This window comes from Anser anser (genome assembly GCF_964211835.1).
Source record: "Anser anser genome assembly, chromosome: 4".
In the NCBI taxonomy this organism is placed as follows: Eukaryota; Metazoa; Chordata; class Aves; order Anseriformes; family Anatidae; genus Anser; species Anser anser.
In genome coordinates, this window is record NC_139724.1 from 70,477,760 (window position 1) to 70,503,889 (window position 26,130).

Sequence of the window (26,130 nt, forward strand, 5' to 3'; positions counted from 1 at the left end):
GACACTGCTGGTCCTGCCTGCGGGAGCCTGGGACCTTCCACAGGCTCTCTCAGGCACCTGCCCCATCCTCTGCGGTCTGACCTTCCCAGCTTTTCCCTTCCTTCCCCCCCAAAAAACACGTCTAAAACCTCTTCGCTCTGCAAACGAGCTCCCACACATCCCTGTGAGACGGATGCCATTGCGACAGCGGGGTTGGTCATTGCAACGGGCAAGAGGAAGGAGGAAGCAAAGAGCCATTTCTCTTCTGCAGACAGAAACCGTGGGACATAAATCTGAGGCCAGTGGCCACACACGGGCTGGATTTGTCTGTAAGTCAGGCACCGATGGCAAGCTCCAGTGGGGCTCCCTTGGGTGGGATGGGTGGACGAACCACCACCTGGCAGCATGAGCCAAGACGTGAAGTCAGACCCTCACCACATATTTAAACCTATTTCTCAATGTAGATGCATGTATCCATAAGAAGAGTGAGAGCTGCCCACAGCAGTGAGACCATTGAGCAGTTCAGACCCACAAATGACCCAAAATCTGGGCTCTGGTCTCTTTGCTCCCTGTTAGAGGACTGGCATCTAATCCAGCATCATTTCCTCTTCCTCCCAGCCCCGAGACACCGCGTGCTGCTCCTACAGCTCCTCCTCACCCCAAAACCAGCCAGGCTCAAGCAGCAGTGGTTGCCATCCCTGCAAGACTGCACCACTTGTCCATGCCTCATTTGCTATGCACTGGGAGCAGGGGGGCAGAGGGGACGAAAACCTCCACTTCAAACATTTACGCATATTTTGAAAGCACCTGAGAAGGCTTCAGGCGCCTTTTGCCAGGACTAACACATTCCACCGACACGATTACCTTATCCAGAGGGCTCCTGGTAGGAAGCATTTGCGTTGTGTGTGGGGTTACGATACCCAGAATCAGGCGGGCAGCCCAGTTTGCAGGGCTGCGACCCACCACGGAAATCAGAGCAGCGGGGACAAAGCTGTCCCTTTTTCCTGCACTGAGAGAGAGAAGGGCACAGGGGAACCCTGCTGTGCCCCCCAGCTGCCTGTGTTGTTCCTCTCCCTCCATGAAGACACCCTGATGAAGATGCCCACTGCCTTCTCAAATCCATCGCTGCCAGCAATGAGGCAGGAATCTCATTTCTCCACTAAATATCACACAAGTTGGAGTCCCTGTACAACTCAACAAACGCATGCAAGGACTGGTTTTCCTTTTTTTTTTTTTTTCTGGGCCGCATGCAGGTGGTTAAACCAGGGACACATCCCGAAGCATTTCTGGGGCAGGATGCTTCAGATTTGGGTCTCCTTTGCCTCTGTGTCTAAATAACAGCAATACTAAGAGAACCACTGGCCAAAACTGAAGTGCTACCCCACACTCTGGGGGCTCCTGTTTGCTGGAGCCACTCGATCTCCTCTAACAAGGGGTAGAAGAAACGATGGCAAGAGAAGGTGCCACAGTCAAGGCGCCTCTCTCTGAGATACCCAAAGCTGAATGAAAGATCTAGTATCTGTAACGTAGTATCTACACTTAAATTCTATGGTATTTACTGTATTTATACGGTATTTCAGCTGGGCTGGGAGTTGGGGATGCAGCTGTGTGAGGACAAGAACATGGTTTTACCAGGGATCTCCAAAGCAGACATCATCACGCCCCAATAGCATTTTTCCCTGCCTCCCTAGGCAGGGAAATCAGGAGCCTGGAAAGCCTGAAACTTATTTTTATGCTTAATTACAGTTCTTGAGTGCTTGACACCAGGCACTCACTCATTACACTTTTGACACTGATGCCTTTGGGCTCACGGGGAAGGAATGCTTCACGCTCGGCCATCACTCACTACATTTGCAAGCGCTTAACGCAGAAGAAGGTGGCTGATGGATTTGTAGCAATTTCGAGAAAGGATGCAGAGAGGACACCATCTGCTCTTTCTTACTTTTTTTGCCTTCCTTTCTGCAATTTATCAGTTCGCAGACTGGGAGGCCGAGGTTTCTCTTCCCCCAGCCCTGGGAAGGAGAGGCAAGGACGAGGGGGGCGATGGGCAGGGGGAGCTCTGGGCTGCCCGCTCACCAGGCACCCAACGACTGCACGCTGCAAGAAAGAGGCTCTCTGAGTTTTCCCTGGAAAAAAAAAACAACAAAAAAACTCTTTCATGCAAAGCTGCGGGAGCGTGCGTAACACGCCGGCCGTAAAATGAATGTATTTTTTATTTTATTTTGCAAGTGTTCCCCCCTGTTCCAACTGCATTCGTTCGCAGTCCGTGCCCTGCACAGGAAATACCAGCTAATTTATGCACCTCCATTTACTGGCCCCCCTACTTCTGCACGAATCCCCAGCTATTAACATAACTATTTAAACTGGACATGTTTTCTTAAACATTCCTCCTCTTTCATAAACTGCCAAGTGACAGTTGTTTACTGTCAACAAGCCTGGGTACTCCAAGACAGGGAGAAATATGCCCTTTCAAAAGGCAGACATATCGGCTACCAAAAGAAGATTAAAATCTGGTGTTTTTCTCTTCTCCCTCCCCAAAAACGCTTTATTCGTACGGGCTCCACGTGACACAGATCAGCAGAGATAATGCTATGTTTAATTCCGATCATTCTTTTAATTAAAGATTGGCTTATGGAGGATTTATCTTTGGTTGCACATGCTACTTGTCAGTGCAGACTCCAAACTCCCTAATCTTCCCACTGCAAATGTTGCCCCCCCACCCCCATTTTTAGCTCCGATACCCCCAGCACATTTCGGGGAACCAGCGTGCTAATCTTGCACAGACCCTGCTATCGGCCACAAATAAAATGCTTGCCCTGGGGATCTATAGAGAGAAGTTAAAAAATTTAGGAGGGGAAAAAAAAAATCAAATCACTGTTTACTTCAAGACCTACAGTCTCCTAACAAGCTGCTGAAATATTTTGCTGGGAGGGAATTTCTTGCATTTGAGTCTTGCACACGAAAGCAGACAATAGGAAAAAAAATACAGCGCAGTTCTCTGAGAAAAACATTTTTCCATGCCTGCGAAGTGCTGGGGAAGCTCCTCCAGGGTTTCTCTGCTGTACCACAGCGGTTCCTGGCCGAGCGCTGCTGCTGTAACCCACATCACGCCAGCTCCTGCTCTGGTGGAAGCGGCCCCGTGGGGACACCACGGGGACACCCCAGAGCACCGTGCAGAGGGGTCCGGGCAGCGTTGGTCACTGAGATGCCACCAATTTGCATCCAGGCCGGGTGGGGGGCATAAAAACCTGCAATCGCTCAGTGCAAAGGCAGCCACTGACCGAAAGTGAGATGGAAAGCGAAGGTCCCGGGACAGCTTGTTCCCAGGGGGACGGGAGGGCCGGGGATGGCCCTGGAGCAGCAGAGGCAGGCACCTGCCCACCTCCCTAAAGTTTCCTCTGCTTGTTAAAATGTTTGGGTCATTAGAAAACTTTGCGAACAATCCCCGCTTATGCTGAACAGTCGCTCCCACCACGATCTGTTAGGGGCTCCAGCCTGCTCCCTTGGAAATCAATGGGGGCTTTTTTGCTTAGGATTCAATAGGCGCAGGATCAGGACCTCATTATTATCTTTACAGGACTACAAGCAGCAGGGAACGGTGAAACCCCCGAAACAAAGCAGCAACCCTCTGAACCGGGAGCCAAAGTCACCCCTGAAGGGCCTTTACAAACTCTGCCAAGCATCCAGATAAAGTGAAAAATCCCAGTTCTTGGGAGCTTTCAGTTGTTTTACAGGGAGAGCGGGAGGTTGACGAGGGGTGGTCACATCATCTGGACCCAGGAACATCTCCCGTACCTCCCTGCCCTCAAAAGAAAAGCCTGGATAGATGTCTATTTTGCTTTCCCCTGGGAAAACACTCATCTCCCTCCAAAAACCACACAAATCAGCATGTTGCCGTGGATCAGCCTGACGTTTTAAGGCAGCGAAGCAGCTCGTGGGATGACCTTCGTTGGTGCTGGTGCCGCGGTGCTCCCGGGGCGCGCTGCCTCCGGCACGCAGGGCAGCCTGCGCGGTTTTCCAGCCGCAGATCGCAGCAGCCCCAGACTGCGTCCTTCCCTCACCCGAAAACTTGGAAGCCTTCTCACTTCTGAGTCATTAATACTTTTAACCCCTCGCAACCTGCGGAGATGGCACGGCCCCAAAATCCCACAGATGCTCGACGTGTAAGCACATGGTAATTGTTTTGCATACGGTTCTGGGCGATAAAGAGACTACAGCGCGCTTCCAAGTTTCAATATAACCTTTTTATTGAACCGAGTCTTTATCTTCCCCTCCTCTCTGGGCTTTGAGGAAGCAAGGCCAGCTCACTGAAGCTAGCTCCCCCTCTGCTACGAATACCACACCTTTTTTAGATGAATACATCTGAAACTGAAGCGGTTACTGGAGAAGTGCTTTCTCGCTTTGCTGCGCTGCGATTCTTCAAAAATAAAAGCTTTGCTAAGTTGTGTAACCTGAGTGTCACAGCAAAAAAAAACAAAAACAAGGAAAAAGAGCAATTTAACTGCTGGGCTTGTCCCTATCCACCTGAACGCTGCAACCCCCCCCAGATAGCCTATCAGAATGATAGGGCAGCTTTACTTCTGATTACCTTTCACATTTTAACTACTAAGTTTACCAAAGGTTTTACTCGGCTCGTATCTCACAGTTCTTGTTTGCTTTTGATATTACAGAAACTTCCTGGTCATTCAAGCCAAGGAGCTGATACTTTAGGGGGAAGCAACATCAGGAATACCGCATTCGCCGCAGGAGTAAAAGCCCTTCTTCACACATCCAGAGCTTTAAATCATATCTATGGCACTTGGCAACCTGAGCTGCGAGCTATCGGGAAGGGGGCACTGGGGCTGTCAGCTCCAGTTCAGGGAAGAAGCACATTTTTTTGCGAGGTCACCAGATAAACAGACGAAAGAGGGGCAGACAGTGAACTATGTTTAGCTATGATAAGCTATGTAGGAGGCCTAGTTAAAAAAGCCTGGGTGTCACAAGGTAATTTAAGGTGCTTTCAGCATCGAACGTGTCTTCAGACACAGCTTTAGCCTCCATTTTGCCCAGGGGGTGCTATGGGATTTACTCCTCCAGCAGCCTGGGCTGCCCGCTTGCAGGGACCAGGCATGGCTCTGCCCAGCTCCAGCCCCGTTTGCTGAAAAAAAAGGGGGTATATGGAGAATTTGTAATGAGCCACCGTCCCCTGGCACCCGGCCTGGTACATGGAAGGGAATGAAGTTTATAAACCAAACAGTGTTCAGAGGGATGAAACAGCAAACGCTGAAGCCCGTCCACCAAACCGCGCTGCCGAACGGCTTGGAGGGTGCTGAGTCAGCAGGCTGTTTCAAGCTGCTTTTCTTTTCTGAAAAAAGAAGAAAAAGGTATGCAGAGCCAGACAAACTGACTCCCGGAGCACAGGGAAAGTTACACGCACGCAGCACACTAGGAAAAAGAGGTAAGTCCTTTCAAATGAGGAAACAGAATAAAATTAACGTAGGTTTAATCGATGCCTGTGCATCAGGTTCAGCCCAGCTGGGAAAAAGTCGCTCAACTAGCAAGGGAATTTCACCTGCCTTCCTAATAGAAATATCTGAACTTGTAGCATTCCTGATCAGTATCCGTGTACACTAAAGACTGCCAAAAGCTAAACTCTTGGGGACAACACGACCACTTCTTCACCTCTTCTGAAGCCTCGGGGCTCGTGCCCAAGCTCCAGCACCGCATCCTGCCCCCTCCAGTGACTGCCAGCAGAACGTCCCGGCAGGCACAGACACCAAGCTTCAGCTACAGCCCTGCCATGGCTCTGTCTGACAGGGCACTGTCAGAAACGTGTTGATCTAATGCTGCTGTGAACTGGAAATTTTGTTAACTGGTCGGAAACCACCGTCACCCCCCCGCCTTTTTCGGTCCCTGACTGAAAGAGCAGACGCACGCAGTGAGCGTGCCGAGAGGACAGCTCTCTGAGCACACAGTCGGGTATCAAAGTTCACCTTTACTGACTATACACGAAGGGGGAAAAATTGTTTCCCGGCCTTACAGAGGCGGAAAAAGCCCTCCCCAAAATTTCACGTGAAATTTCACTTTGTCCAGGCTGCAGGACTGGGTCCCTCTGGATGGGAACAGCCCTGGTGCAGCGGGGATGCTGCACCAAAACTTCAAAACCTACGCTGGAGAGGGCTGCTGGACAGGTACGCTTTCCCCAACAGCACCGAAGATTTGTTGGAGAGAGTCATAAAAGTTAACGTGCTGGTCAGAGTGGCTTAGTTTAATTGCATGATTTAATTAGCAGATCAACACTTCGCTAACACAATCTACAGATTTACTTTCATCACATTCCCTACCCCATGGTTGTTAATGAAGTCTTAATTAAAAGAAAAAAAAAACCCTCGGATTTAATTGGAGTGACCCTTGCCAATATGTGTAGAAGATGTGGGGTTACACAGCCACTGGCGAGCATGTTGGTGAGTCAGCCTCTGCCCTGGAACAGACTTTTTTTGCTAGGTAAGGGATAGACAACCAAAAAAAGCCATATTTCATCATCCTTCACTCGTGTCCTCTTATTTTATTACTCAATAAAACATGCTAGTCTCAACTTCAAAGGCTTAATTGCCTTTTTTAGCTGCTATTATTAGAGAACAACTTTTTATCTCATAGCTGCCCACTGAATCTAAAGGGTTTCAGTTCTCGGACACGAAGTCGGAAGCACCACCAATTTACAAGGGGCTCTTTTTAGAGGGTTTTAAAACACTTCCCTGAAGGGACCACGTGAACCCCGAGCCCTGCTCCAGTGCCGTGTGGCACTCGCTTCAGCACGAGGGCAATTTCAGGGTGACCTTTGGAACATTTAGGTACACAGAGCCAGGCCGTATGCAGCGTGCACCTCGCACCCACCGCCGGGCACAAGCTGGCGGGCCACCAGAGCACGGCTGCCATCGGCTGCGTAAAGCAAATCGTCCAAACCCAGAGCATCTCCTGCCATGTCCAAGCAGAGAAGTGACAGGAATCCGTACGTGCCCCGGCTCGGCTAAATCCCGTATTGGCACCTTTTCCGCCCTTTTGGCTCTCTGTACAACTCTTTCAATGCGCATACACAGCTCTGGCTGCTAACTCCCAAATGCTAAGGAGCCCCAAAATTCCCCTTTTTTCACGTATATTGTGGGCAGACAGACACTTACAAACCAGCTACAGGAGACAGGCCAGTTATCAGAAGCTTTTAAAAGCGAAACGCTGCCGTTTCAGTCGGTCTGCTCTCTAAGAAAACAGCCAGCGTTACTTGACATTCACAAATCGTACGGAGTAATATCTTTATCTGAATACTAATGCAAATTGGACGGGCTTTTTTATATTGATGTCTATTCTGTGGCTGCTGAATAGAGTGACCGCATGCTCAAGGCTGCAAAGGAGTTCACTGACCTCCCTAATCATCTCTGTCATAGCCCCTGAATGACATACACATTCAATCCTGCCTCGCCTCTCTACTTTCATTCATAAAAAAAAGAAGGGGGGGTGGAAAAAAATTGACATTGTTCTTCCTGCAGCAGCCCCGAGAAAGGGAGAGAAGAGAAACTCGGCCCAGATGAGGCCCCTGGTGTTTTTAGTTTAGCTTCTATTCAGCAACAGCCCCGCCATCTGCCTCCTTCCTGCCAACAGCCGAACACCTCCCTGCGGAGATGTTAAAACCTGCACCCCCTCCACCTCCGCTAATAGCGAGTATTCATATTAGCAAACATACACATACCTCGAGAATGCCTCCCTTCAATGTGTGTTTTATGTAGCTGAGTATAGGCACAAAGCAGTAGCTGTTATAGCCTTCACAGCCCCGTGTGGAGAATTAGATCACTGGGGAAAAATCCTTCCAAGCCCCTTTATGGAAAATAAGGCCTTAGACTGTAAATGCAAAGCCCAGCGAACAACAACCCTCAGTAATGAGCCAATACCCCATGGCCCATTTGACCAGGAGAAAGAATTTGCTTTTTTACCATGCCGTTCAAAGGCTGAAAAGCAAAACGTGTTTTTGCTTGGCGCGGAAGGTTTATATCCTTTACAGTTGCTTTTGCACAACCTCTCTCCCTCCCACCCCGGGTCGGGTGCCGCTGCCCGGCCGAGGCGCCGGGCGATGCTCGGCCGCCGCTTCCCCGCGCACGTGGCATCGCAGCACCCGCCCTCGCAGCCCCCTTTGCCCGTGGCAAGCCCCCAGTGCTTCAGGTTCATGGGACAGCCTTGGGGACATCGCTGGGCGGCAAGGGGACCCTGGAGCCCTCCGCTCGGGGGCCCCATCCTGGCTCCTGGGGGGGCTTTGACAGCGACTCCGCAGCGAGCGAGCCTCATCATGAGGATTTCCGCGGGAAATCCCAAAGCATGGCCGAGCTCCCCGCTGTCCCAAACGGGATGTTGTCCCCCTGGTCCCCTGGTACAGCCCCAATGCTGAGACCCGCAGCAGGCTGTGACACCTGGGTCCCGTGCGAGCGGCACGGGGCTGCTCGCTGCCCGCGCCCACCTCAGCCGCCCTGACACGGTGGCGGAGATGTTTGCCCTGTAAATCAGTTCTTTTGGCTGTGAAAAATGAGCCAAACGAGTTACACTAAGAATCTGGTGTTTTATTAGGACTTTCTTGAAAACAAAACCAACCCCCGGTGTGATTTATAGCTTTAACCAAAAGGGGTATGAAAGTAATGCCCCCACCCCCAGCCTCCACGAAGCCCATTTATTCCCCTGTCACTTTTTTGGCAACCAGGCTTCAAACCCTTTCGTTGAACAATGGAAACTTTTCTGCCGGGTACATGCAAGCTGGAAGACGGGGGGCTGCGAGGGGGCTCCCGTCCATTAAACAGCTTCGAAAAATAAACAGCGACTCAGGTAGCAGCTGAGGCGTATCAGCGAGAGGCGGCGTTTCAAACCGGGGGCGATATATATAAATTTTTTAAGACTCGGTGACTTTTTTTCCCCCCCTTTCAGGCCACTTGAGGGGGGGGGGGCAGCCACCCCCTGCGCCACCTCCTCGCCTCCCTCAGCCCCCCCCCCCCCCCCCAACCTCCGCCCGCCGACCCCCTGCCCAAGGGAGGCGAAGCCCTTACCTGCCGGCTGCCCGCCGCTCCTCTCCGCCGCTCCTCCGCCTCTCCGCCGAGCCGAAGGCAGCCCTCCGACGGCCGCCGCCAGGCAGAGGCACCAGACGGAGCCCCAGGCCGCCCCCATGCCTCCGGCACGGCGCCGGGGGAGCGGGGCCGCCGCTGCCTCCCCTCGGCCGCCTCCCGCCTCAGACATCCCCCGGCCGCATGCTGGGCGCCGCTCAGCGCTCCGCTCCGCCGCCGCGCTGCGGGGACAGGCAGGGGGGGAGCTCAGGGGGGGGGCACGGAACCCATCCCGGCACAAACACCCCGACATACACACCCCGACATCCCAGCCCCCGGGCACACACGCCCCAGTGCACGCACACCCCAACGCACAACCCCCTCCGGGCACACACACCCCGACATCCCCCCCCAGGGGAGAAAGGGAGGGGGGAGAGGTGAAACGGTGAAAGAAGTAGGAAGGGAATAAATAGGGGGAATGGGGCAAGTAAAAGTAACGAGACGAGAGTAATGGGATAGTAAGGGGAATGAAATAAATGAGAGTGATGAAATAAGAGTAATGAAATAAAGCAGGATAGTGAAATGAGAGTAATGAAATAAGTAAAAATGATGAAATGAGTAATGAAATAAATAATAATGGAATAAATAAAGCTAATGAAATAAGTAATGAAATAAATAAGGATGATGAAATAATTAAGAGCATATAAAGTATGTAAGAGCATATAAAGTATGTAAGAGCATATAAAGTATGTAAGTGCATATAAAGTATGTAAGTGCATATAAAGTATGTAAGAGCATATAAAGTATGTAAGAGTGAGAGTAACTAAGAGTACATAAAGTATACAAGAGTAAATAAACAAGAATAATGAACCAGGCAAGAAAATAAGAATAATAAGATGAGAGTGATGAGCTAAGATCAAGAAAATAAATAACGAAGCACGTAAGAACGCTAAAGCAAGGACAAAATAAATAGTAAAAGAAATAACGCCAAAATAAGCGATAAGGAAGACGAACAGTGACAAAATGCGGGACCCTAGGACAAAGAATCAGAAACTCGCGAAGCACCGCTCCCGCGGCGGCGGCGGGCAGGGCGCTGAGCGCAGCACGGAGCGGCGCCTACCTGCGCAAGCCCCGCGGCCGGCCGCGCACCGCGCATGGAGCCGCCGCCGCCGCCGCCTCCTCCTCCTTCTCCTCCTCGTCCTCCGGGTCCTCGGCCGCGGTGCCGGCCGCCCTCCCTCCCTCCTTCCCTCCTCCGCCGCGGCGCTCCGGCGTCTGCCCGCCGCTGCTCGGGCGCGGAGCGGGGCGGCCGCGCTGTCCCCGCCCGCCGGGCCCCGCCGCCCGCCCCCGGCCGCCCCCGCTCCGCCCCGCAGCCGCGGGGGGCCGCGCCCGCCGCCCGCGCTCCCCTCCCTCCGAGCCCGGCCCCAAAAAGGCGGGGGGGGCCCGGCCCCAAAAGGGAGCCCTGCCCCAGAAAGGAGCCCGGCCCCAAAAGGGAGCCCTGCCCCGAAAAGAGGGGAGCCCGGCCCCAAAAAGATGCCTTCCCCCCCCCCCCCCCGGCCCCCACCGTCCTGGGATGTGAGGCTGGGGGAGGCGGTCTCTTAAGGAAGGCGGGGGGTTGTTAACGTGGGGAGGGCAGGGGGTGAGTGTGGGACCCGGCGCTATGTCGTGGCACGCTTTTTATTTTTTATTTTTTAAATTTGTATTATTTGGGCTTTTTCTTCTGGAGCAGCAAGAGCGTGTTTTGGGAGCTGCTGCAGTTTGGGTGAACTGGGTGGTGGTGGTAGGGGGGGCCCAGGTGGGACAGGGCTTTGGTTTAACCCCGGGATGGGTGCTGGGAAAAGGCACCGTGCCCGCAGGGCTGCCCTGCTGTGCCCCATGGCGAAACCCCCGGTGTGCTGCCAGCGCTCCCAGGGACTCCCTCCAAACACTCAGCATCGCTGGTTTCGTATGGATGGGAGTAATCACATCCCCCTTGGGCTCTGCCTGCCTGCTGTCTCTAACCCGACCAGCTACTCCAGTAAAACCTGGTTAAATGTCGCTTGTGTCTGAGCAGCCCTGATTTTGGGTGCTGCGGTCATCTCAGACACCCCCAGCCACAGCGACGCACACCAGTCACTGCCAGCGAGCCACCCGAGCTGCTTCGCGCCGAGAAGTCACAGCTCTGCTTTAATCCCCTTGACGTAGCAGCTCGTTCACCAAAAATAGATGCAAATATTATCGGAGCTGAAAACGCTTGGCATCAGGGGCCCAAAAAGACCGAGAGCTCGCGTTAGAGCTGAGCTGAGGTTTTTTGGGTCCCGGCTCTGTGCTGAAATCCAGGGGAGTGGGGAGGTTTCGCTCCCAGCCCCGTGGAGAGCTTTGGGCTTGGCGCTGTTGTTGCTGAGACTGGGATCCGTCCTGACACCTTTATCAGGGGCAGGGAGACTCTGACATCTCAATACTGCCGCATTGTGTGGGGAAGCATTGAGACGGGGCCGCCGCGAGGAAATCCCTACATGTCAGCGGAGACCCTCGCCGGTGACACCAGCGGTTCAAATGAAAACAATGGAGGGAAAAGCAGACGGGGAAAGGAAAGCGCGGTGGTTTCACCGTCACGGAGATGCCTTGGCAGCATGTCAAGCTGCACGATGTTTGCTCTCGCAACTGCTGCGCTGGAGGTGCCAGAAAATCGATAAAAATAAAAACAGCGGCAGCGGCGTAATTATAGCGGGGACAGCACCGCGCACGGGGTCGTTGCCGTCGTTGTTTTGAAGATGACTTTTCGGAAAAGCAGGGCCAAATTCTGATCTCGTGTGAAGTCGGCAGGGTAAGAGCGACACCCGTTATTGTGACTATTATGAGCTCCAAGAGCGGAGCTGCAAAGAGGATCAGGAGCTTCCTAAGCCCACAGCTAAAGCCGAAATGTGATAATTCAGGGCGGTTTTTATATGCTATGACTGTGCCGCTGTGTCAGGTGAAGCCAAAGGCATTCATGATAGCCCTAGAGCAGGGTAATAGGATGGAAACGGCCGATCCCAACCAGGCAAGTCCTAATGTTGCGGAGAGATGAAGGTCCGCATCTCAGATCAAGTCCTTTAATGGTTTTGAACTGTTTTTCATTTGGAGGAAAACTAAAGGCTTATAACATTTGGAAGCCCTTTACAACAGGAAATCAAAGAGGGATTGGGATAGTCCTGCACGAAGGACTTCAAGGTTCACAGTTTTCCCCAGAGTGGGATATTTTTAGGTTTCCCGTTGGGTAACCTCCGGGGCAGCACGCGCAGACCCGATTAAGCGCAGATTTCCTGGTGTTGCTTTGTCACTGTGTGGCCACCGCAGCGCAGCCCGGGCTGCAGTGCTGTGCGCTGGAAACGACGGCTCTGGACTGCATCTCAGCCACTTTCTTACTATAAAAAGTCCCGTGTACTAGTAAATCCTACACAACACAATTGCATTTTTTTAGGACTACTACACTATAAGCCGTATATTTAGCCCCAGCGTTTTTCTTCCACCTCAAGCTAGGAGCGTGCACTCCCCTGCATGCTGGGGTACTCTCACTGCTGATGTTTGTTCTCCTTTTCCCCTTTATAAGCTTTCCCTGCCCAGAACTTTATATTTGGTTAGCCTCTTAATATCCAGAGCTGTCAGTGATGAAAATCAACCCCCTTTCAGCAGCTCAGGGATGGCGAGCGGCTGCTCTCTTCCAAGCGAGCAGCTGAAATACGATGTGATCAGCGATGCTCTCGGTGTCTGAGCTGATCACCATCGCCTCCGCCTGCCCAGATCCCACCAAGGTGGCTCTCTTGGGAAGGGGCTTTGGGAGCTTTGCAGGCTCTGGGGGCACTGGCATGGTTAAAACCCCTCTTTGTGCCTTTCCAGAGCCCTGCCCAGAAGGAGGCTGCTAATCTCTCAGAAAGTGCGACCTGTTGATGGTCTCAAAACAAGTTAAATGCAGGCTGCTGTCAGCAAAATTGACAGCAGGTGTGAGTGCTTTGAGCAGTTCCTTCTGCCTCCCTCCAGAAGAAGGGGACGGGACAGGCTGCGAGATGCCTGTCCAAAAGCCCTTGGCGCCAGGGCTCCTCATGAGTCACCTTTGGTGACGTTGCTGGATGAGAGCACGGGATGATGTGGGTTGGGATGGCATGAGCGTGCTGAGGGCATGCTGCAGGAAACCGTTCCTGCATTAATACTGAGAGCAGAGCAACGAAGGAGGTTGAGCTTTACTACAAGTTTTAATATGCTGAGCGAGACTGACCAGAATTACAGCAAAATGTGGTCACATGAGTCTGAATCATATTGGGTTAGGTACACAGAATAAACATCACCAAATATTTCTTATCAAAGCTAGGACCCGTGAGCCAGACCGAGAGCTGCAGCCCTGCTTTAGCAGCTCTTTAACAAGCTGCTCCTTCAGCCTGATGGACTGCTACGAGGTTACATGAGACTGGATTGAAATATTGGTTAAAGAGTGCGTGGGTAGAAGCCCAAATTGCCCACCCCTTAGCACCAAAGGGTTAAGAGCAGCAGCGGAGGCAGACCCCGGGATATATTTCCAGAGCTCACGTCACTATCCATTTATATCAGTAAGGTGCATTGGAATGGCTAAACCGGTTTTTATTAGCTAGCCAGCCCAAAGGACTGTGTTTCTGAGCGGGTTTATTGAATTTCCAGCTGACTGTCCTTGTTGCTAAGATTAAGGGTCCAAATGATTGTCAGGGAAAACACAGCACGGGGTTAAGCCACCCCATGAAGGCTTTCTCTGCGCCTGCACACAGTCCCCCTACAAGGTGGCTGCAGCACAACCTCACCCCGTACAAGTCGTGTCCCACGGAGCAGCATGCAGAGATGAGAAATAGATGGTCCCCGCAGGGGCCGAGCAATTTGAAGTGAAAAAGGAACGAGTGATCCGGAGAGACGCACCGTGCCTCTTCTGCAGGAGCTGCGTGCGGGGAGGTGCTGGCAGAGGTAAGATCATTTGGCAGCCTGGTAAGCGAACGACTGGAGGAAGCGGAGAGGGAAAAAAACTGGAGAGAGCCTGTGGAGGGTGTGAGAAGCACAGATTTCAAGCTGATCTTGAAATACTGCTGACTCAGCAGAACCGCTGCGCGTGCAGCGTGGGGCTGCTGTGGGGTCCCCTTGACAAACATCTCTCCGAGGTGCCATTCGCCGCCAGTGCAGGCTGGGTTTTCCCGGTCCTTGGAGTGAATAATGCTAAAGCTCTGGAGCCTGGAGAGGGAGGCAATGATCACTTCTGCCTGCCAGATCTGCTCGTGCCGTCACCGCACAGGACAGTTCAAGCAAGCGTGGGGCTGGAGCAATGCACTTACAGGCTAGCAGGACACCCTTCTTTTGGGGGGCATTTGAAACGAAGCCACAACCCCTTTATCCCTCCGCCACCCACAGAAAGACGCCTGTGGGGCAACATTAGGGCATTACCACCCCAGCTTTCAGGCGAGCTCTCTCTCAGCGGCACGTTGTCCTGCTGCAGGCAGAGGCTGGAGCACAGGGACAAATCAGGCATTCTTCGCGCTGCGTTAATACTGCCTGTGTGCTCCGCAAGCAGTGCTGACACAGTGCCCTGCCTGCCTCCTGCCTCGCCACATCGAGAGGTGACTTGTACATCCATCTCCTTGCAATCCCTGTGGTGGCTTTGTTTTTCCAGGGAGCGCGGTGCAAGCTCTGCTCTGGGTGTATTCAACTGCAGAGATAGTGTGTATTGGGTGTGTATTGCTGTACGAAATAAATGGGCTGTGCTGCAGAACTGAGCAGCTCCCTAACTTGCACTGCCCTTTGATATAAGAAGCAACATGCACACACATTCTGGATCCTACGTGCACAGCCATCAGCTTTGGGGTGGAAAAGCAGCACAGGGTACTTTATAAACAGAGATAACTCCCGCAGGAGTTGAGTGGTGTTACCCCCACATCACGCACGATCACTGCAGAGCCCAAGAAGGCGAACAGCCTTCCCAAACGCCACCCCCCTGTCTGCAGCTTTCAGTCGTGGAACCACATCCAGCTCCATCCGAGCAAAGCGACAGCTGTGCTGCTACAGAAATGCGACTCCCCTCGCGCAGCACGCTGGATGTCCAGATCAAATGCAACGAAGAATGCAACCAGTGGTTGGGGAGGTTTGGCCTCCGTCAGCCCCGAAAGGCCCCTGCATAGTAATTGTGGCATAAATCGTTTCATTCATCATTAGGAGAAAAACATTTGCGGTGTGGAAAATGGCAGTTACATAAGAAATTGGATAGGAGGCAGGTAGGTATTGACTTTAAGATGTTGCGTGGAGCCAATGCCTTTAATCAACAAGGGAAATGTTTGAATGTTAATAGAACTAACAATGAAATCGGAGTCGTGTTTTGACAAGTATTTCTAAACATTCCAGGAACACTGCGATGCTCTAGCAGCGGCTTTCCCGGGGAGGTAATTGATTGCTCGAGTTATAGCAGGGTTTGCAATGTGCGAGCAGCCTTGCCGACGTGTGCCGAGCCGTGAGGCTGTGGTGGGCATCCTGGTAGCACTGCTGGAGATGGGCAAGTGGCTGCGTTTAATAGATAAGAGGGCTTTCTTCCCTGCAAAATAGCCAGCAGGCTTCTTAAAGAGAGGTGAGGTCAACGTTGGGAGCTCTTCCCAAGAAAGAAATTCTCTTCTGGATTACGCTTTCGTCGTATGAAATTGCTCATCTTTCATTCACCGAGAATTTGGTGGCCAGGCCCCCCTTACCGGTTGGATTTTGCCCCATTTTTTCACGTGTATTGCTGACACATCTGAGCTCTATTTGTTCTGAAAGTAATCCCTGAGTCATTTAAAATGTGACCAGGGTAGTGCTAGGGGACAGACGTATTGTAGAGATCAGCCCTGCAAGGCCGGCATGGTTTGCCATGCTTTTCTCACTGATTTTGTTTTAGGTCAATAGATCAGATGAATCATTTATGAGCGTTTAGAAACACTGGATGCCAGGTACCGCTCGTCTCGAGAACCTTGTAAACGATTGACCGGCTGGTCAAAGGTGTGTGGGGTTTATTTTTTTATTTTTTTACAGAGAAGACCCACGGTTTACTCCCAGATTTGCCATTAACTGCATGACTCCGGAAACTTCCCACCCTCCTTGAGCATCTCCTGCCTTTGCAACAGTTTGCCACCCTTGTCTGCATAAGTTGAAAAACCCACATAAACTCAAGTAGCAATGCACCTGAGTTAGAAATGTAATGGACCTGATCTGTCCCTGTGGCCAATAGAGACAGATGCTTCCAAAATACGGGGTTTTGAACTTGATCTACTTCTCATGGTGCTTGTCTATGCAGATAATGGAGGGGTCCTGGGTGTTCAGCAGCCAAAGAGAGAGAGTTTTCACCCCATTTTAGCAGCTGTGGCTCTCTGGGTGGAGGTGGGCTTCAAGGCTTCACTGTGGGGCTGGCAAGAGAAGCAGCACCCCTCTGAGTCCATGGGCAGCAGCCAACGGGAGACCCGTGGTGGAGAGCTGTGTCCCTGCCAAGCTGAGCACTGCAGGATCTGGCCATGAGCGAGGGGAAGAACTGGGAACAGCAGAGGCAGATTTCACCTTTGTTCCCTCCGATTCTGAGCTGTCATCACCGAAGGCTTCATTTCTCCAAACCACCACCATGCCTGAGGTCAGGGTCGGCACCCGCCGCTGTTTCACATCACTGCAACAGCTTTAAATCTGAAAGATCTCAATTTCTACCGAAAGGCACATAGGTACTTCTGAAGGCATTTTTACAGCATAACCCTAGTCTTCCTTAAGAAAAAAAAAAAAAAAAAAAAGCAGCCAGAATAACCAGTGGTTTTCAGTCAGTGGTTTTCCATCTTTTTCATTTGCAGACATCCACATTTTTTCCAGCAGAGGTTCAGACCCTTGTATACTTAAATTGAAGACTATTGACAATAAGCTCATTTTTCTTGTTAAGTTTTGTAGACCATTCAGAAGAAGTCAGAGTACCCCAGAGACCCACAGACTACAGTGAAAACGATTGAAAACTGCTATATATTTATTCTTCTGTAACTAAATATGATTTTTTTTTGGCCATATATTTATACAGACTGTCTACTTCGGCCTCTATAGTGTCTGGAATCTGTGGGTCTGCTGGTGAGGGGGGACAAGGGTTTGCTCCAAGGATGAATCTAAATATTGTTTAGGTATTTTCAATTGTTTTAGTGATATCCCTATGTGGACAGTGACTACGACATTAGCTGGGAACATTAATGGGTAAATCAAGTTACTCCTCTTAATCATTAGTTGCCAAATTTGATGCAAGGAGTGGAGAAAAGAGTTCAAATGAATCAGGAAAATAGCAATAATTGCCAAAAGGCTTAATGTAGTTTACAGAGAAATGGCTTCTTAATTGCTTCTTAATTGCTCTTGATGGGCTCATGGGAGGCAGGATGCAAACACTGCAGATCGTACAAATGTCTCCAGCCGTGCACTGGAGTGGAAGCCTTGTTTTTTTGGGAGGAAGAAGGAAAAGTGTATGAAGCTGGGCACTTGAGAAACAACGAGTGGGCAGCTGCAGTATCCACTGTGGTTCATCCAAGTCACTCGATTGAGACAGTAAATTTGTGTTGTTTTCCGAAATTCAGGCATAGTATTAATAATATGCCATGGTAAAACAAAAGGGCTGCGTATTGCCAGGAATATATTAGCTCCTCTTTCAATTGAGAACACAAGTAAGAACTTGGTTGAAAAGGGCATATTTTCTCTGTGGCTGTTGATGCCTCAAACCATAGAAATATGAAAATATTTGCAATAGTTTGTATCTGACTATGCAGTGCGAGGGGGATAATCCACCGTCAGCTTGATTTCTCTGGGGGCAGTCGTGCAGCCAGGCTACAAGGGATATCTGCAAATGTAAAACGTTTACCCAAATCAAACAATCTGAACTTTGAAAATATCTTCCTCCCTGCAGCTGACAGTGCTGGAGTTAACCTGGGAGCACCCTGTCTGCAAACCAACAGAATGAGAATGGTTCTGTGCTTCCAGCAAATTGAGCAGCTCGCAGGGTAATAAGGAAGACAAGGACACTACAGAGAAGTTATCATTTTTTCTTGAAGGTTGTGTGACAAATTTCCAGTCCCTTCTTTGCCAAAATAGTTCCATAAATACTGGAGATACTTGATTTTATCCACCCTGAATTCGTAGAAATGTCGAAGCGTGTTCTCACAGGTAGCCGCAGTTAATCTGAGCAATCTTGAAATGGCTTCCAGCTTTCTGAAGTTTACATTAAGTAAAGATTATCCAATTATAGTTTTCTTTAAAGATAAGGTCGATGGAGAGACATGCTAGATGACTAAAGTATGCTACTTCTACTTCATACATTTCTTTCATGGCACTCTGTGAGACAGCTCTAAAATTAAAACACAGGTTTTGACTATGCAGGTGTATATGACATAACAATGTAATTGAGGGATAAGCACAGCAAAAGATGACAATTGTTGGTGAAAAGTATTACTACTATCTAAGAACACATCGTGTCACTATGGATTTCATCCAGATTTATACATTAGCTTTCAAAATACCTGGTTTCATATTTTGATTTCAGCCAATAAATTACCTGTAGCCTGACTCAACCGGTTGAAAATAAATGTTGACTTTTCAGGAAACTGTAAGCATTACCAAAAGGTTTGAAGTCAGACCAATGGCTGGTGATGGATTATTTTGTGAGAGGAATATTGTGTTCAGAGAAAGGATAAGGGAATATGTGAGTTTCGTGTTCGGAAATGGAGTCATATTCTAACTTTAAATTCTGGTTCTCTTACAATGTGTGAAATATATCATATTTGTTCCTACCTCACTGCAGCCTTGAAAAAATATGTTTTTCTTAGGTAAATATGCTTGGGCAGATTTCAGAAACGTGGTGAATATTGGTCCTGTTAAGGTCAAACGTGAAATTAATATTGTTTCAGTGTGTATCAGTGTATCAGTGAAAGGTTTCATGGAACAATTTGAAATTAAATATTAGTGTAATGTGTCAAACTGGTAATAAACACAATTTAAAATAAGATGCTGTGGCTTATCATAATGGAGCTGGGTGTACCTGCTCAGGGCATCCAGGAGGAAAGCTGCGTGGATGCTGTCCTGAGCCCACCCTGCCCTGGGAAGCTGTGTGGGTGACCACAGAAAATATCTACCTGAATTGCTTGAAGGAAACAGCTTCTCCATGTCATCAACAGCTCAGTCAGTTGGAAGCCAACGTGTAGATCATCCATGACCTCAGGCCAACGGGGGTCTAAAAGAGAACGTAATTGCTTGCCATTGGATTCCTTCCCCTTTCATCTTCTTTTTTTCCAGTTCTCTGGCTTTCCTTTCCGACAATGCCGAATTGAGGAGGGCCTTTCATTTTGCCATGTATTTTGCAGGTGGAAGTGTTGAGACATGGCTGCCCCGTTGTTTGCAACCTCAGCTGGTGCCTGCTGAGCACAGCCAGGACAATCCCACCTCCAGCCGCGGGTGGACGTCGAAATGCTAACCATATGGTTGGGCCAGAGAGTGAATGAGGAAAATTCCCCAAATCAAACAGCCTCTTGCAGCGCTTTTAACATTGCGAGTGTTTATTTTTTCATTTGGTGATGTTGGAAAACTTTAAAAGATCTGTGAATTTAACTGAACAGGGTCGGTGAAATTTTCAGGGTGACAGTTATCAGGGCAAAAAAAGAGAAAGGTTTGGGCTTTAACTGTTGTCCTGTCAAAGGTGCCTGATGGAGGGAGACTAAAAAATACTACTGCTCCCTTGGGTGGTGTGTGCAATAATCACTTGTCCTTATTCCAGTGCCTTTTATTCTGTTGCACTCCATCTTTTTCACAGCCTGTGTTTGAAATGTCTCCCACTCGCGTTGCCTTTGCAATGACCCACATGAAAGGGAATCAAAGGCTGTACCAGCGTCATGCCTGCAGACCTGTCTTTATTTCTATAAAGCCCCTGTATTATGGGAGCTGGCTGTGCTCTGGCATCATGAGTCACCGTTGGTAAATCCAAGTCAGAAGACACGGTGTTGTTTGGGTGAAAAAAATGCTGGAGGGTATTACAGGGAGCACGAGGGTGTCCTGAGGGCTGTTATGAGAGAAGACCTGGGGTAAAAGGGATAAGAGGTCCATGCTGAGGTCTGCAGAGGAAGTTGGTGAACTCTAAAAAGGTGATGTCTTTTCTTGCCAAAATCACCTGTTGTTACTTTGTGGGTGCTTGCCATTTTCTGTGTTTTCCACCTTGGTCTGTGATGTTATTTTTTTGCTTCCCCGGGATGCCAAAACCTTAAAGGGCAGAACCCGAGGACTGTGCCTCTGTGGCTAAGCAATGAAGCTAACCGTTCTCTTCACCAAATATGTTTGCACAGCCTTTTCACTCAGGCAGAAAATACGAGAAGTGGGATCCTTGCAATCTGGGCCAGAATTGGTGGAAAACTAGATTTCACTTCTCACCTCTTCATATTCACATTGAGTTTAAGAATTGCCGGCACCAATCCCATTTTTACTTCCAGATGAAAAACATCACAGATGGAGGGACTGGGCCTGGGGCAGGTTTCTCAGAAATGGGAGAAGGTGCAAAAAAGCAGAGAGAAGCTGAGTGGGCAGAGGGAGAGGGGGAGCAGAAACAAATTCCTTACGAGGGCTCATTGCCACCCACCAACGCAATGCTATGCTCCGGTGCTGCAATGTGCCGAGGGGGCACCAGCGCATAGTGGAAAGGCCAGGATTGCACGAAGCTGGGGGGAAAACAGCACTGACATCAAAATGTCACAGCACAACACCTTCACCTTGGGCTGGAGCCAGCGTGGGTGTTTGGCAGGTTGGGGGCTGACAAAGCAGCCAGCGATCACCCCTGTGGCACCAGGTGCCCCGTGCCTACAGACCTTCCTTCTAAAGCAATGAGATGGATTCAAATGCTGTCTCTGCCTCGCCGCTGTGACTTCCTTGGGATGCTGTGAATTTTCTAAGTGAGGAGAGGGTTTGGCCTCGTGTGTTTGCAGTTAGTTTTCTCCACCGCCCATCCTCAGGATTTTGTTAGCATTGCAAATTCCCATTTCACAATCAGCTTTCTTCCAGCGCAATGGACAAAGGCATTTGAAATGGGCTGCATTTATCACTAATGCTCAAGCTGGATGAAAGACAGGGCTGGATCCTCCACAGGGGGGTTACACCATAACTCCATTGACCCAAGGGAGCCGCACTGATCTACCGCATCTGAGGATCCGCCTGGTGGAGTTTAATCTGGCAAGGCTTCGGTGATGCTCTGATCAAAGGCAGCCTCTTCAGAGGCCAAATTCAAAAGGCTGAGGACGGAAGCACCGTGCTCTTGGGGTGTGCTCTTCCTGAGGAGATGGCTAGAGAGTCCCGGCTCAGCCTGTTGCACAGCAATGCTGTTGTAGATAACAACCATCTGCATACTTGGCAAGCGCTCTCCAGTTGCATGTCCACCCCTGAGGCAATCGCTGTCCCCTGGATGGCCTGTTAGACCAGGTTTAGGCAGCACTGATAAGATTAAAGAAGTGAAAGAAAAGATACAGCATTTGCCCTTGAAAGCACGTTTGCTCAAGGGCCATCACGCAGAGTAGTGCCGTCCCCCCTGGCCCTCTGAGCTGCAGCTGCTGGGGAAGCCCTTTGCTCCCAGCTCAGCATGGCTCCATCCACACAGACGTGTCCTTGGGTGTCCGGCAGGTTTTAAATTCTCACAGCGTAGGCTTGAGCATCGAAATAGTTGCAAATGAGCAGCTAGTGGAGATATTTTCAAATAGCAGACTGGTTTTTGGTTTGGTTTGTGTTTACACAGCTGAGCTTCAGTCACTTAGTTTTAGCTCTGAAGGCACTGAAGGATGGTAGTGGAAACAAGCTGAAAAATGAATTATTTCCTTTTGTCTTCAGTGCTTCTGCCTACCCACTTACAAGACTTTGAAGAATCTGAGTTTGAATGTTTCCCTCACCATCAGAGGCTTAAGGCAACTTCCCAGTCATCCCTGTCTGGCTTGAGCAGCTTTTTGCACGTCCTCTGAGTTGCTTAAGTCCCAGAAATGTTCCCTTCCAGCTTTCTTTGATGAGTGGCATGTAGCTGTCTCCATCTGGGTTTCCTTCCAGTTGTCTGGTGGCAGGACGGCCTCTGCAGTTGCTTTGATTTCATTTTTAGCACATGCTGGCCGTGCATTTTTCCCTTACTGGGTGATGCTGGGCACTCAGATCTGATGAGGTCTTTGGGCTCACTCTGCCATCACATTTGTGGCCGTAATGCCGAGCAGACACTTCTACCTTGGATTCAAACCAGGTATCTGTAGCAGCAGGTGCAGAGCAAAATAGTAGCAAAACCCACCCAAAGAACATTATAAGTATGTGGGTAGTCACTCCACTGTGCTGCTGGGTTAGTCTGCTGTTGATGAAGTGATTAGCAGGTTTAAAGATGCTTCAAGGTATGTCTGTAGGTTATCTCCACTGCAGAGGAGCGTTTGATCAAGTTCTGAACTTTCTGCAATAAATTCATTTAATCAGGTACATCGTTCTTCCCAAGGCATTTGCATCTGAAGTCGTTTGCCTGTCTGGACCTTTGGAAGGTTTTTCTGGTTTTCTACATATTTGTTAACAAGGGAATAACATCCAAAGTGGAGCCTGAACGATGTGACTTTAAGCTGTGGATCTTTAAGGCTCAAATTTTGGTTAACACTGCTGTGCTGACTACAGATGTGATTTCCTTCCAGACATTCCTACTGAGCTGCACATTGCTGCCAAGATATGTAAATTGCCTCACTGAGATTCCTTTGCTTTCTAATATCACATTGAGTTAGGCATTACCTGGCTTCTCATTAGGTTTGCTTTTTTTATACAGCTAATTACTTAACCCCCTTTTTTGCTGATCTGGACAAGATTTTGAGCTCTACTTATATGTCAGTACTGCTTTCATCTAAAAAACTGCACTGCTAGTAAAAACTAAGTGATGGAGGGTACTGCTGGTGAGCCACGCAAGGCCTGTGTTGCATCTTTGTACACTTTTTCTCCAAGTGAAGTCCTGGGCAATGCCAAGGAGGAGAGGTGAAGAAAAACATTCTTGCATGACGTCAGTGCCTGTATGAAAGCGTTCACCCAACTTCACATTTAACTAAGCACTCTGCACCTTCATTTAAAACATTAATGATGCTCATTCATTTTGCTGGCATGAAGAAACACTGCGAGACGTTCCAGGGTGAATCACCACACTGACATTAGCTGAGATAAATAAAGCATATTTAACAAGGTCTTCAAAGCCAAGTGACCTCTGTAGGTACACTAAAGTAAGCACTGCTGGTCATGTTTTACTAACATCGTTCATTAGGAGAAGCACCTCTTGCCTTAAATAGACCAGATGACTTTGAGGAGAGCAATTGGAAGAGCAAAGCCCAGGTAATGGTTTGAGGGTGAAGCTCCCTCCTACCGAAACAACTGAGCTGAGCACCTCAAAGTCGCAAATGGGAATCGCTTTAAGCAATCTGTCTAAAGCTGGCCCTGTGATGCAGACATGTTAGCTTTCCTTAACAAGTGGAAGGTGGACATTTGATGACAAAGCTTTTTCTCAGTTGTTTAATTAAGACAATTAATGATTAATTTCATCAGCAGTTTCTATTTTCTTTGTCAGTGGCCCGTGGCTGAAAGACAGCAAAGCTCCTGCTGGTTCAAAGTGTCCCAGTGCTGGGCACACATGTAGTTTATTTTGCATTTAGCTTTTGTCAGCATTTCCAATAATTTGGTCAATTTCTGAAAGAAATTATTCATTCTCATTCTCCCCCTGATATTCAAAGCAGCCTCTGTTTCCTTTGGGTGAGCTGGAACTCTCTGGTTCATTTGGGTGCCTGTGGACTATGGCGGGGCCACCGTGGTTTGCTCCACATAAGGAAATCAGATTGCACATCCCAGGATGAACAGATCCATTTAAAAGCTTTTGGGACTCTCTAGTCTCCAAAGGCCATGGATTTGCTTAGAAGATTTGTCCATCTGCCATTTTTTCTTCCTTTTAGAAGTTATATGCCTAGCTTCTGGGCTTCCAATCTCTATTTTACTTTAAGTGTTATGTCCAGCTTTCAGTACTTTAGAAACTCCTCACTGAGTAAAAAGTGAAGGTGAAACATTCCCATAGGAAAAGGTACTCGGGAACTCAGTATCCATCAGTTCATGGCTTTGTCAAACCCCATATCGAAGATGTGTTTATAACAACAAGCCATACCCCATCGTGGCTGCAGGTTTGTTTTCATCTGGGGGTGCAATGGATGAATTTGGCTCTAAGTACTACAGACATGTACCCCCCAAAAATGCATTTGAAGTGTGGGATGTATTTCATTCAATCTTGAGTAACTACAAGTTCACCTTCCAGTAGTCACTTTGTGCTTGATGGGGGTAGGCAACCCCACCAAGGGGAGCAGAACTGGTGTCTCCAACAGGGTGAGCTGCAGAGCCCAGGGACCTGCTGAGGGGGATTTTCAGACTCCATGGATACTTCCAGGAATGTCCTTGACAGAAACATTGCTGGCTTGAGGTCAAAAACTTGATTTCAGTAGAAGTCTGAACTTCTGTCCTTATGGTGTTTGGGAAACATCCTGATTTACTTAATTTAAACAAAGGCAGATATCCGGTTAAAATCCCTGGAGCTGCAGCCAATAAGTGCCTCATTTCAGCACTGTGCTTGCAGCGACGGCTATCCACCATAAAAACATGGTTCAGGGAATAAAAGTATTAAGAAAATAAATGGATTCAGTACTTGGATTAGATGCAGATTTAAAATATGTGAAGAAAGATGGAGCAAGCATAAAGAGCTGATAAAGAATAAATAGACAGACCCCAGCGACAACATGCTTAAACCAGGCTGCTGCACAGGATGTGTTTTTATGTTGTATATTTGACTTCTTCCCTCCTACCAAGTAGGTGGGAAAGAGACTTGCACTGCCAGCCACCCCTGAAAGTGGTTGTGAAAGGGTGATGCCGGCACCGAGCAGAGAGAGCACAAGGAGCTGCTGGAAAGGACCTTGCTGATTAGGGACAATGATGAGGTGTGTTTAAGACATTAATGTCATCTCACGTTACTCCTGCAAATTGTCAGTGCTTGCTGGCCAGCCAGATACTTCAGTCTCCAGCACAGTTATCTGAGTGTATCAGTAACATGAATGGGTCTGTCAATGTGCATTACCCTGCCTTTGTGAAGGTGGGGAGAGGTTAGACATCTTGCCTGGGCTCATACAGGAAATCTAGCATAAATCTCCCCAAATCTCCCCACAGCCATGTCTTGATGAAATAGGTTCATAAAACTGTTAAAAAAGCAGGTTATAAAAAACCTTGAGAGGTCATTGAGTCCTTTCCCCAGTCCCTCCACTGCCTAATGAAAATCATCTAGCTTGCTCCTCTCCTTTACCCGCCTCTGGGTGAGGGAAGTAATGGGTATTGATTCCTGCAGCCTTTCTTTCTGTATACCAAGTACACTCTTAAGCCTGCAGCTGGCCATCTACCTACCTGGGGAGAAATGAATCTCCTTTAGCTGAGTTCGAGCAGAGCAGCAAGAAGATGCGACTTCTGTGGTGGGGCTGGAGCTGTCACAGCTTCACTGAGAGATGCTGGAGCTTTGAAAGGTCTTGCGTCTAGGCCTCCTCTTCAGATACAGACCAGGCTTTGCCTTTAGCCTGGTGTTAGCAGAGAGGGCAATCATCCTTGGAACAACTCCTCCGTGTTTTCAGAGCTGTGGACATGGAGCTGGTTTGGTGGTGGGGTAGGTGGAAGATGGTGGTTTCTTGTTTTTTTGTCAGTCTTTTTCTAGCAGCTGGGGTTTTCCAGAGCACTATCCTAGTTAGAAAATCTGTGTGTGTGAGCAAAGCAGTCAGATTGCAGCCCAGAATCACACCCTTTGTTGTTGCTGTTGTTGGGACCGAGCAGAATGACAGAGAGCCAATGGGTCTGGATGGATGGCAGGACCAGACTCGGTGTCCCCTGCTTGGGCGCTTTGTAGCGACTCTAGTGTGTAGACTTGAGTCATGTTCTTTTCTTCACTTTGGGGTAATGATACTTGCTGGAGTCATCCTGACTCTGAGGTTAGACTCATCTGGTATAAAAAAAGGCGAGTTCAGAACAGGCCACCCTCAGACTCTAAACAAGAATGCTGTCGCTCGGTTTATGAATT

The 26,130-nt window shown here is 49.3% G+C and overlaps 2 protein-coding genes across 7 annotated transcripts in view; one reads left to right on the top strand and one right to left on the bottom strand.

Annotated features, from left to right (window-relative positions):
* Positions 1-10,297, bottom strand: part of FGFR3 (fibroblast growth factor receptor 3) — a 54,554-nt gene extending 44,257 nt beyond the window's left edge. For 3 of the 4 annotated variants that reach the window (XM_083835197.1, XM_083835195.1, XM_083835194.1), the window contains exons 1-2: positions 10,150-10,296; positions 9,036-9,271 (exon numbers count right to left, since the gene is read on the bottom strand). In XM_083835197.1, the coding sequence (XP_083691323.1) occupies positions 9,036-9,222 (187 nt within the window). In that variant the 5' untranslated portion in view covers positions 9,223-9,271; positions 10,150-10,296. Of the gene's footprint in view, positions 1-9,035; positions 9,272-10,149 lie in introns of all 4 variants that reach the window. The other variant, XM_083835196.1, reaches the window with a different exon arrangement.
* Positions 10,298-10,478: 181 nt separating this feature from the next.
* LOC310898369 (uncharacterized protein) lies at positions 10,479-19,521 on the top strand. Of its 3 annotated transcripts, none has more exons than XM_083833296.1 (2): positions 10,479-16,638; positions 17,929-19,521. In XM_083833296.1, exon 1 carries the CDS (start codon positions 13,862-13,864, stop codon positions 14,768-14,770), a length of 909 nt encoding a protein of 302 aa, XP_083689422.1. In that variant the 5' UTR covers positions 10,479-13,861; the 3' UTR covers positions 14,771-16,638; positions 17,929-19,521. The 3 variants fall into 3 exon arrangements, with proteins under 3 accessions (XP_083689422.1, XP_083689421.1, XP_083689423.1); XM_083833295.1 differs by having other exon boundaries at positions 10,479-15,265; positions 16,050-19,521; XM_083833297.1 differs by having other exon boundaries at positions 10,479-15,265.
* Positions 19,522-26,130: the final 6,609 nt, after the last annotated feature.

Bases quoted from the DNA above. Each gene is read 5' to 3' on its own strand.
- LOC310898369 (XM_083833296.1), top strand. From the start codon at position 13,862: ATGGTCCCCGCAGGGGCCGAGCAATTTGAAGTGAAAAAGGAACGAGTG.